The sequence below is a fragment of the Podarcis erhardii genome (assembly GCF_964252035.2).
Source record: "Podarcis erhardii genome assembly, chromosome: 2".
In the NCBI taxonomy this organism is placed as follows: Eukaryota; Metazoa; Chordata; class Lepidosauria; order Squamata; family Lacertidae; genus Podarcis; species Podarcis erhardii.
Window position 1 is genome coordinate 107,174,440 of NC_138498.1, and position 12,384 is coordinate 107,186,823.

At 48.9% G+C, this 12,384-nt stretch overlaps 1 protein-coding gene across 2 annotated transcripts in view; it reads right to left on the minus strand.

Moving 5' to 3' along the window:
• Nucleotides 1-12,384, minus strand: part of IL17RC (interleukin 17 receptor C) — a 38,867-nt gene continuing 26,483 nt past the window's right edge. For both annotated transcript variants that reach the window (XM_081852625.1, XM_081852624.1), the window contains exons 16-19: nt 5,829-5,886; nt 4,333-4,428; nt 2,943-2,981; nt 1-2,261 (exon numbers count right to left, since the gene is read on the minus strand). In XM_081852625.1, coding sequence (XP_081708751.1) covers nt 1,588-2,261; nt 2,943-2,981; nt 4,333-4,428; nt 5,829-5,886 — 867 coding nt within the window. In that variant the 3' untranslated portion in view covers nt 1-1,587. The remainder of the gene's footprint in view (nt 2,262-2,942; nt 2,982-4,332; nt 4,429-5,828; nt 5,887-12,384) is intronic.

Here is a 12,384-nt window from a genome sequence, read left to right on the forward strand (position 1 = left end):
AACAACAACAACAAAAAACAGCAACCACAAAACAATCCCACAGTTCAAGCATGGTCTGTTTCTTGAAGGACAAAGCCCCAGCTTGGTGCCTGATATATATTTGGGGGCTATTATTATTTGAATTTGAATTTGTATTCCACCTTTCATCCAAAGATCACAACAGAAAAATACAAATGAGAACACAAAATACATACTAAAACAAAAGCAAACCTTCTCACCAAGACATTTAAAAAGTCATAGATTGTTCATCAGCCCAAGGCCTGGTTATGGAGAAATGTTCTCGCCTGGTGCCTAAAGATATGTAGTGAAGGCTCCAGGCGAACCTTCCTGGGGAGAGCATTCCACAAACGAGGAGCCATCACGGAAAAGGCCTCTTCTCGTGTTGCCACCTTCCAGACCAAAGAAGGGCCTCAGATTATAATCGCCGGGGCTGGATTGGTTCATATGGAGAGAGGTGGTCCAGTATTTTGATGCAATTGCCTTTCAAAAATAATTGCAAATGTAATTTTATATGGACTACAACTCCTATCAGCTCCAGCCAGCATGGCCAGTGGTCAGGGATTATGGGAGTTGGATTCCAACATGTGGAGGGTAGCAGGTTGAGGAAAGCTACCCTAGAGAATGAAATATACTTCCCCCCCAAAAAAGAAGATAATATTGCTTAAATAGATATCCTACAACTGAGAACCTACAGTGGAAAGTCTTGCCTTAACGTGTTTACGTTCCACTCCTTGGCTCAGATAAAACGCATACTGGTAGGGATTAGAGAAAAGCTTAGGGTTTTTCTAGATGCTGTTCCCTAAAAAAGACCCTCCCACTTTAAAAAAAATCATCCTTCTCATCGTATTGAGTGAAGCTCAGCAGCTATCTCACCATTAAGTCCAGTTAGGAATCATAAGGACAAGTCATGCTGAATTGGGCTAGGGGCCAAATATGTGTTTTGTTTTCTCATTTTGCATTTCTCTGTTGTGAACCGCCCTGGGGTGAAGGGTGAGGCACAAATCTAATAAGTAATAAATATAAAAATCTTCTGTTTCCAGAAGCAACCAGCCAATCAGATGCCTCTCAAGCAAGAATGGGGAATGTTAGACTTTGACTTCCATCAGCCCCAGCCAGATTGGCCAATGGTCAGAGAAGATGGGAGGCTAACAACACCTGGAGGCTCCCAGCTCCCCCTACTCTATGGGTTCCTAACCAGAGCATGAAAGCAACAGGCACCCATGTTGGTTGCCCTTCGTATACGGTACTTGATGGTATACTGCTCCCTGCCCGTGTAAATGGGATTCCTCTGTTCTTGCAAGCATGGTAAATATTCAGTAGTTGCACACTTGGTAGCAAAATGTCAGGATCTTTCCAAACAAGCTAATACACACACATCTTGCACTCCACAGGGATACACCTATCCACTTCACTGCTGTGCCCAAATGCATCCGTTCACATGGTCCAGCTATCCTGTGCCATCACGGCTACTGGGAGCAGGCTGGCCAGTGATGGATCAACATGGAGCCTTCATGTCCATGCATTCCGCTTAACTTCCTGGAACCACACAGGGCCCCCAACGCAGCCAACTTCTGAAAGCTTTTCCTCTCAGGACTCTACGGAAGGGTGAATGCTGGCCCCCGTCAGCTGTGTGTCGTCAGACTGGGGAGGCAGCAGTGGTGGATAACGCCAGCTTGGCTCCTTTTCCCGGCAGTCCCGCACCGCACCCTCCAGACTCTTGCTGATCCACACCGCGTGTCTCCTGAGGCTGTTCCTCTTCTCCTGGCCCACACTGGGGCCAGCCAGCGCTAGCAGGAAGCTGAAGAGCTGCGACGGCAGAGAGTAGACAGGCGCCGAACGGAAAAGCACGGGGATCTGGTCTGCAGGGAAGAGCTCCTCAAAGCAGGCAACCATATACCGGTCCCTGGATTTCCCAGCCAGGAAGTCTGGCAGGATGCAGTTCAGAGAGGCCAAGAAAGTGCTGTCAGGCTTAGCGGCCAGCAGCCTGTCTTGATGCTCCCAACCCAGCCACTCCGAGCAAGCAGCTCTGGCGCCGCGGGAAAAAAGCAGCACAACGGCTCCGCCTTCTTGCAGGACCCAGTGCCGCTGAGCATGGAGCCACTGCATGGGCCCCAGGGATCTCAGCTCCCCACGGCTCCACAGCTCCAGGGATACAGTCAGCTGCAGCCGGGCCAGTGCGCCAGCCAGGGTGCCCACCAGGCGCTCAAAGCTAGCGTGGTCGGGAGAGTAGAGAATGAGGATGTGCTGTCCCCGAAGCGCTCCTGGCAGAGAAGAAAGAGAGAGGGCGTTTGTCCATGGCTTGGTGTTCCGTAGATAATGATCAGCCACTCGTGCACCTTGCCATTCCAAAGTTCAGTATGTCCAAGGCCAAACTTCTCATCCTAACTCTCAAGCAATCGTCAAACGCTCTCTTTTTCTATTGGAGAATGCGGCCCTCCAGAACTCTTATCTATGGCCCTCGGGACTCTCCTCTCTCTGGCCCTACCATAAGCCTTCCTGGAATTCTATTGGGTGTTCCCACTACAAATATTAATTAACAGTGGTGCATCGGGTTACATACTCTTCAGGTTACATATGCTTCAGGTTACAGACTCCGCTAACCCAGAAATTCGGACCTCGGGAACGAATTAAGTACTTAACCCGAGATACCACTGTACTTAGTAAATTGCACAACCACTTATCACTGCTCTTGTGAAGGGTCACTGGGCTGACTCTGCAAACATAACAGCTCTAGGTGAATTGTTGCAGGCTGCACCTTTCGCATTTAATTGCCGTTCAACAAAACTTTGAACTATTGTTTCTTTCTTTCTCTACCCATGTGTGATAACACCAGCTGAGAATAACACTTTGTGCATCTGACAAAGTGGACTCTAATCCATGAAAGCTGACCCCGAACTGTATTTGCTAGTCTTTACATGCTACGAAACCCTTTGTTGTCTTACCTCCAGAACTGTAATCTTCTTTCAGGATCCTGAGCCATCCTGTGGGGGGGGGGGAGGGATGTCAGAGAGAGCTCTTCAATCAAGAGGACAGACAGGCATGAAAAGAAAACACCCTGCTGGAAGGCAACTCTGAGTCATGACATGCCACACAAAGGAACAGAGCGAAGGGGCGACATAAACTGGTAGCATTTTAATCTGTAAGAATGCGTAAAACCACCCTTAGGTTGTCTTAGCTTTTGAATGCTTTCTTCCATAAATGACACTGCTATGCTACAGGAGGGGTCAGAAGAGGGCGCTCTCCCCACAGCTGATCGCAAGGCAGCAGGGAAGTGCTGAAGAAAGCACAGCCTTAGAAGGTTGGAGAAATCGGGGTGGGGGAGAAATTTGGCTCCATTCGCATGAGAACCAAAACATCACTATCCTTCTATACTCACACTTCTCTGAATTTTGTGGTGCATTCTAGTAGAGAAGAAGAGGAGTTTGGATTTGATATCCCGCTTTATCACTACCCTTTATCACAGCGTGGGTGGCACTGTGGGTTAAACCACAGAGCCTAGGGCTTGCTGATCAGAATGTCGACGGTTCGAATCCCCGTGACGGGGTGAGCTCCCATTGCTCGGTCCCTGCTCCTGCCAACCTAGCAGTTTGAAAGCACGTCAAAGTGCAAGTAGATAAATAGGTACCGCTCTGGCGGGAAGGTAAACAGCATTTCCATGCGCTGCTCTGATTCGCCAGAAGCGGCTTAGTCATGCTGGCCACATGACCTGGAAGCTGTACGCCGGCTCCCTTGGCCAGTAAAGCAAGATGAGCGCCGCAACCCCAGAGTCGGCCACGACTTGACCTAATGGTCAGGGGTCCCTTTACCTTTAAGGAGTCTGAAAGCGGCTAACATTCTCCTTTCCCTTCCTCCCTCACAACAAACACTCTGTGAGGTGAGTGGGGCTGAGAGACTTCAGAGAAGTGTGACTGGCCCAAGGTCACCCAGCAGCTGCATGTGGAGGAGCGGGGAATCGAACCCGGTTCACCAGATTACGAGTCTGCCACTCTCAACCACTACACCACACTGGCAAGTAGGGCTTGCAATCATACATATTTTAGGCCAAACTGCATACAAATATGTGTGCAGTAAGAGAAATGCACACGGAAATGCTGTTGAATTTCTGTGATGTGGAAATATGGTGCATGGGAATTAATACTAGAAAAACAAGGAGCTGGAGAGGAACTGATAAAAGATTCATCCATCCCTGTTGGAGAGCTAAGGCAGGCTCATAATATCACAGCGGGTGAAGCAGAAGCTGGGATGACTGGGGGGAAGACAGGAGATAGATCGAAAGGGATAAGCAACCATTGTGGGTAGCACATTGGGAGCCACAGAAAGTCTGCCTCATACCTTTCAGCGCTTCTTTCTTGAGCAGCAGCACAAGCAGGATAGAGCAGCTGCCTAGGAGAGCCATCATCCAGGCCAGGGCCCAGCGTCTTCGGAAATCTGCATGAAAAGCATGGAGGGGAGAAGGAATCATTGGGTGATCTTTGGTTCCCATTCCTGCAACGCGTGGCCCTTTCACCCTCTGCTCAGTGGCTGGCAATTTCCCCCGCAACCAATGGTTTTAAGACTGAAGAATGCAGCCTCCCAGTCCAGATGTAGTCTTTAAGTACTGTGCTTGTCTCGCTGGAATTGGGGACCAAGTCAACAACCCTATCAGGCTTGAAGAGAGAGAGAGCTTATCCACACTTCTCCTTGCCCTGCTGCTTTCTCCTGGGGAAAGCTGCTCTTCAGTGCTCAGTCGGAGCAAACAGCGATCCGGGTTTTCTCTGGATGGACGTTTGCTCCAATTTAGCACTAAAGAGCAGGTTTTTTTTCAAGGAGCGGAAACCATTTGGACACATGCTTTCAAGGCACAGTACAAGTGTGGATGAGCCCTTAGTCGTGTGGTTTGTTTAGTGAATCTCCAATGGCTACATCCTCCTCCACCTCCCACAAACTGGGGTTTGTGTTCTTCAGGCTATGCAAGCAGCTGGAAGAGGAGCAGGGTGGGGGGTGGCAGAGGGCAGAGAAAGAACTCTGAGTGGAGAGGTGTCCCAGTTGTCATCCTTTGGAAGCTCCTGGGAAAGTCATCCAGCCACAGCTAATATGGCCTGGAACTGGTTCTGTATGGTGCATCCTGATTCATGCCTGCCTGTAAAAGTGAGCCTGGATGTTGCCAGCAGGTTCCAGGAATCCTCTTGTTGTGACATTGGGGGGGGGGGGAGTTTGTTTGAGCCCAGGGCAACAGCCCAGGTGGAGCTCTGGGCGAGAGCCAGAAAGCAGAAAGGAATTGAGTAGGAAGGTGTGTCAGAAGGAGAAGGGATTGCTCTCTGTTTACATCTGTTAGTAATTTGTGTTAATGGTTTTGCCGTGTGTTTTTGTGACAGCTGTTGCTTTAGCAATGAAGCAGAGGAGGGCCTTCTAGGTATTGGCACCCTCCCCGCGGAACGCACTCCCTTCAGATGTCAAGGAGATAAAGAATTACACAGCTTTTAGAAGACATCTGAAGACAGCCCTGTATCGGGAGGTTTTTAATGCTTGATGTTTTTATTATGTTTTTAGATATGCTGTAAATCGCCCAGAGCGGCTGGGGAAACTCAGCCAGATGGGTGGGGTATAAATAATAAATTTATTATTATTATTATTATTATTATTATTATTATTATTATTATTATTATTACTACCATTAGCTTTCTGTACCCCACTAAAACTGATTTTTAGATGCGAAGTGGTATAGAAATGGTCTAAATAAATAAATAAACCCCTGTGCAACCTCTATTCCCCAGTTGCCCTTGGAGGAATTCAAGGCCACCTCTCCTCCAAGGAGGCATCCCTGTTGCCCCAGACACAGGTGCACTCACACTTCTCCAGTGAACAGGCCCAGAGCTCGTGGTTCTCACCATCCTCTGAACGCCATACCTGTAAATAATGATAAAAGAACAGCTGGCTCATGGTCTTGTTTGCCTGGGAACACAGAGTCACACAGCTAGCGCCTGGCAACTATCTTAGGCCACTTCCACTTCTGGAAATGAATGTTTATTAAGCATTCATCCCAATTTGTTTGCACAAAGTCTTGGAGGTAATATACAACATCCGCTCTTTATTGAGCGGAAGCTCTGTCTTGTTTGCGGGGAGGTAACATATAACAAGCTCTGTTTATTGAGAGTGTGTCCTCATTGGTTTGTGTGGAAGTTATGCACGTGGCCTTCCAGATGTTGCTGAACTACAACTCCCATCATCCTGGACCATGTTGGCTGGGGTTGATAGGAGTTGTAGTCCAGCCGGAGGGCCACAGGTTAGCCACCCCAGGTCTGGAGCATTATTGTTGTTAGCCGCACTGAGCCCGGCTTCGGCTGAGGAGGGTGGGATATAAATAAATTATTATTATTATTATTATTATTATTATTATTATTATAGCACTTCACACATCAGCAATGCTTACAGCAACCTCTGCAAGGCACTGCATTATAATTGCAACATGCTGCAAACAAGTTGTGGCTACCTCAAGGCCACTTACTGAGCCTGTTAATAGGCGAGGAAATCTATTGGCTACCACACTACAGGAGCTCCCAACCTTTTACTGAACAATGCTCAAAGGAGGAGGTTACATCTCTAAGGAGATTGTTCCAGCACTGGTTATAAATTAAATACAGCCATACCTTGGGTCTCAAACAACTTGGCTGCTGAACAATCGAAACCCGGAAGCCGAATGTCCAATGGAGCTTCCGTGGCATCCAATTGGCTGCAGAAGCTTCCTGCAGCCAATCAGAAGCCGCACTTTGGTTTCTGAACATTTTGGAAGTCGAATGGACTTCCGGAATGGATTCCGTTTGACTTCCAAGGTACGACTGTACATCAAATGCAATTCACCAAGATGCCTAGGACAGCCATTCATCATAATTCTTAGGATGCCCTTGAACTGGGAGCTTTGGAGTACAAAGATACCTGTATCAATTTGTCCCTTGACATGGGGACATTCCCAGGGGAACTGAAGGAAGCAGTAGTGTGTCCACTCTTAAAGAAATCTTCATTAGATCCCTTAGACCTATCCAATTACCACCCAGTTTCAAATCTTCCATATCTGGGTAAGGTAATTGAGAGAGCGGTTGCTGAGCAGCTTGGTAGGTTTCTGGAGGAAACATCGGCATTAGATCCATTTCAGTCCGGTTTCCGTCCTGGTTTTGGGACGGAGACGGCTCTGGTTGCCCTAACAGATGATCTCCGTAGACAACTAGATCGAGGCGGGTCAGGACTGCTGATGTGTGGAGTGGAGTGCCGCAGGGCGCAATTCTCTCCCTGATGCTTTTTAACATCTTTATGCGCCCCCTTGCCCAGATTATCCGGAGCTTTGGGCTGGGCTGTCACCAATATGCTGATGACACTCAGCTCTACCTGCTGATGGATGGCCACACCGACTCGGCCCCAAACACACTGACCAGATGCTTGGAAGCTGTGGCTGGATGGTTTCGTGGGAGCCGATTGAAACTAAATCCTTCAAAGACAGAGGTCCTATGGCTGGGACGGGATGGCATGGGGATGAGGGACCAACTCCCTTCTCTTGCGGGGGCCCAATTAGTGCCATTGCCTTCCGTTAAGAGTTTGGGTGTAATCCTTGACGCCTCCCTTTCCATGGAGGCGCAAGTTACAGCAACAGCCAAGGCGACATTTTTCCACCTTCGCCGCATCAAGCAGTTGGTCCCTTACCTTTCCCGCCCCGACCTGGCCACAGTGATCCATGCGACGGTCACCTCCAGGCTTGACTACTGTAATTCGCTCTACGCGGGGCTGCCCTTGAAGCTGTCCCAGAAACTCCAGCGGGTGCAGAATGCTGCAGCGAGGCTCCTCACGGGGTCTCTGCCATGGGAGCATATTCACCCAGTGCTTTTCAAGCTGCACTGGCTCCCGGTGGAGTACAGGGTCAGATTTAAGGTGCTGGTTTTGACCTTTAAAGCCCTTCACGGCCTAGGACCCTCGTACCTATGAGACCGCCTCTCCTGGTATGCCCCACGGAGAGCCTCAAGGTCCATAAATAGCAACACCCTAGTGGTCCTGGGCCCTAAGGAAGTTAGATTGGCTTCAACCAGAGCCAGGGCCTTTTCAACTCTGGCTCTGGCCTGGTGGAACTCTCTGCCTCATGAGACCAGGGCCCTGCAGGATCTGATTTTTTTCCGCAGGGCCTGTAAGACGGAGTTGTTCTGCCTGGCCTTTGGCTTGGAGCCAGTTTGATTCCCTCCCTCTTTTTCTTTTTTCCTTTCCTTCTCCTCCTACGATGAGGCTATACTTTAATATTTTAATGTTTAAATATTTTAATGTTGTATTTTAATTTTGTTTTTAAGTTGTAATCATTCAACTTGTTTTTATTATTGCTTGTAAGCCGCTCTGAGCCCGGCCTTGGCTGGGGAGTGCGGGGTATAAATAAAAATATATTATTATTATTATGATGAACCAGCAAACTACACATCACAGCCTCTGAGTGGGCAGCTTATTATCTCAAGCCCAGGCTTGACCACACCCAGGATTACGATTGGATACCCTCAGCAGGAAGCAGCATAAGAGGGCTTCCTGTTCCAGATAAGCCTTCCTTGACCAACTGGATCTTCTGGCGTGTTCCTGTATCCCTTTAGTCCTGACTTCTGGCTTGCATCTTGATCCTGCTAGTCCTTCAGTTGTGACTTCCTTGCACAGCTCCTGGCTCACCTCAGATTGTGTCCCATGGCTGAGTCCCGTTACTTCAACCACCAGCCAGCAGCATGTGGTCAGTGGAGTAGGGGGACCAGGCTAGTCCCCTAAAGGCTCCGAGAGCCCTTCCACCACTTCCCCAAAGCTCTCCCATCTTTGGAAGGATGCAGCAGGGCTCCAGTATCCTGTGCCTCCATCCCAAAGTCCAGTGAGCTTCCGCCTGGCTTAGGGAGGGAAGTGTGACACTCACAATCACCCTTGCAAGCTGGTGCCTCTGGCCTCGTTCTGCTAAGAAAAATGTGACTGCGTGCGTGCCACTGCCACCAGCAGCCATGAATAGATAGCAAGAAATATTTCTGCTTCCTCTTTCTTCATGTGTATGTTTAGGAGATACAGCCTCCACAAGGGATGTATTGGAATAGATGATATACGGTAAGTTGGGACCGGCAAATAAACTTTGGCTTGTGGGAGTGGGGTGTGTGGCCTTCAAACCTCCCTCTTCTCGGGCTGGGAAGATGCCCAGAGTGTAAAAGCCTCCCCAACTGAGGATTTTAAAGACACAAACTGGGTCGGTTGGCAGGAGCTAGCCCAGGCATAGGCAAACTCGGCTCTCCAGATGTTTTGGGACTACAGTTCCCATCATCCTTGACGACTGGTCCTGTTAGCTAGGGATCATGGGAGTTGTAGTCCCAAAACATCTGGAGGGCCGAGTTTGCCTATGCCTGGGCTTGTCAGGAGCTCGTCCTACACTCAAGTAGGACCCTGGTAGAGACACATGCCCGACTGGCATGTTCCCTCCCTCCTGGTCAATTGTTCGGGAGCTTCAAAAGCTTTCTTCAGCCCGAACATCACAGTGACGGTTGCCAACAGACATCAGCACACTCAAGTATCCGCAGAGTCTTCGCTGCTTGCGTGACAGACCTCAGCATTTTGGCTAATCTACTTTATTTACATATAAACACACACGGAGCACTGCAACATGGCTCCCTCTCTCTCTAGCATCAGACAGCAAAGAGAAAAATAACAAAGGACAATATGGTGGGGTGGTGGTTTTTGGAGCAGTGCAATTCCCCACTGTTGTACTGAACAAAGTGGGCATAGGATTCGGTGACTACTGCACCAGTTTAAGGCCAGGGAATCTCTGTCCCTGATAAGATGGTAAACAGGTTTCTGCACACCTACAGCCATGTCCCAAGCTGTGTACACGTCCCAAAGCCTTTGTCATATGATCAACCATTAAACCAGTGTGTGTTTAAGATAACCTCACGAACCAAGCATTTCTAAAGAGTGCCAAAGTATGCATTAAAATACCTAGAAGGAACAAGGTGTTTTTATAAAGAATGATACAGCTGGAGCAATTAGCCATTAGCCAATGACTAACAAGAGTAGCAGAACAATGTTTCTTCTCCTGGTCCCAACTTACCGTATATCATCTATTCCAATACATCCCTTGTGGAGGCTGTATCTCCTAAACATACACATGAAGAAAGAGGAAGCAGAAATATTTCTTGCTATCTATTCATGGCTGCTGGTGGCAGTGGCACGCACGCAGTCACATTTTTCTTAGCAGAACGAGGCCAGAGGCACCAGCTTGCAAGGGTGATTGTGAGTGTCACACTTCCCTCCCTAAGCCAGGCGGAAGCTCACTGGACTTTGGGATGGAGGCACAGGATACTGGAGCCCTGCTGCATCCTTCCAAAGATGGGAGAGCTTTGGGGAAGTGGTGGAAGGGCTCTCGGAGCCTTTAGGGGACTAGCCTGGTCCCCCTACTCCACTGACCACATGCTGCTGGCTGGTGGTTGAAGTAACGGGACTCAGCCATGGGACACAATCTGAGGTGAGCCAGGAGCTGTGCAAGGAAGTCACAACTGAAGGACTAGCAGGATCAAGATGCAAGCCAGAAGTCAGGACTAAAGGGATACAGGAACACGCCAGAAGATCCAGTTGGTCAAGGAAGGCTTATCTGGAACAGGAAGCCCTCTTATGCTGCTTCCTGCTGAGGGTATCCTTTTGCTACTCTTGTTAGTCATTGGCTATTGGCTAATTGCTCCAGCTGTATCATTCTTTATATAAACACCTTGTTCCTTTTAGGTATTTTAATGCATACTTTGGCGCTCTTTAGAAACGTTTGGTTTGTGAGGTTATCTTAAACACACATTGGTTTAATGGTTTAATGGTTGATCATATGACGAAGGCTTTGGGACGTGTACACAGCTTGGGACATGGCTGTAGGTGTGCAGAAACCTGTTTACCATCTTATCTACATCAGGGACAGAGATTCCCTGGCTTTATACTGGTGCAGTAGCCGCCGAATCCTATGCCCACTTTGTTCAGTACAACAGTGGGGAATTGCACTGCTCCAAAAACCACCACCCCACCATAGAGGTGTGCTCTTAGCAGAGAGGCAGCCTTGCCTTGAGCAGCCTCTTGCTAAGAAAGGGGAACTCTGAAGGCATGGAACAAGCTGGCTGGCGGTCAACTCAATCCATACCTTCAAGAGCTTCCAAGCAGAAGGGCTGTCCAGAGCTGTGCAGCCTTGCTGAGAAAGGAGAGCATTGGAAGGCAGAGGTTAGGCTAGCCCTGTTAGAATTCTTGCTCCATGATTGCAGTCATGGGATTGTTGTCATGACGGTATATGTTTTGACTCCACAGAGTGGGAAGTGACGGAGACAAGATGTTTGTGTTACTGTGTTCCGTGAAGTGGGACTGTTGTCGTTTGGTTTTTTTCTCTTTGCTGTCTGATGCTAGAGAGAGAGGGAGCCATGTTGCAGTGCTCCGTGTGTGTATATATGTAAATAAAGTAGATTAGCCAAAATGCTGAGTTGCTGAGGTCTGTCACGCAAGCTGCGAAGGGGGTTGGACCCGATGGCCCTTGTGGTCTCTTCCAACTCTATGATTCTATGACTCTGCGGATCCCTAAGTGTGCCAGTGTCTGTTGGCATCGGTCGCTGTGATGTTTGGGCTGAAGAGAGCTTTTGAAGCTCCCGAACGATCGACCAGGAGGGAGGGAACATGCCAGTTGGGCATGTGTCTCTGCCGGGGTCCTACTCAAGTGTAGGACGAGCTCCTGACAGAGCTGACTCCTCCAGAAGACCTATTGAATGAGCACACATCATGATTTGCTTGCACAGAGACTGTCCTGGATGCTTTAGCTGAGATTCGTGTGTGGCAGGGGTTGGACTAGATCACCCTTGGGCTCCTTTCCAACTGTACAGTTCTATGATTCTATGACCCTTTGGACCAGTGGTTCTTTTTGTGAGTATGTTCTGCAACATGTCATGGACTCCATCCTAGTGCATTATTGATGGATTTATAGTGCACCTTCCACATTGGCTGGTGCTTCTTTCCCAGTGTTATCACATTACAGTGGTACCTCGGGTTACATACGCTTCAGGTTACAGACTCCCCTAACCCAGAAATAGTGCTTCAGGTTAAGAACTTTGCTTCAGGATGAGAACAGAAATCGTGCCCCGGCGTCGTGGCAGCAGAGGAGGCCCCATTAGCTAAAGTGGTGCTTCAGGTTAAGAACAGTTTCAGGTTAAGTACGGACCTCCGGAACGAATTCAGTACTTAACCTGAGGTACCACTGTACTGCCGCCAGGAGGGTTGCTCTTGCACTAGGTAAAGGTAAAAGTACCCCTGACCATTAGTCCAGTCGCGGACAACTCTGGGGATTTGGTGCTCATCTCGCTCTATAGGCCGAGGGAGCCGGCGTTTGTCCGCAGACAGCTTCCAGGT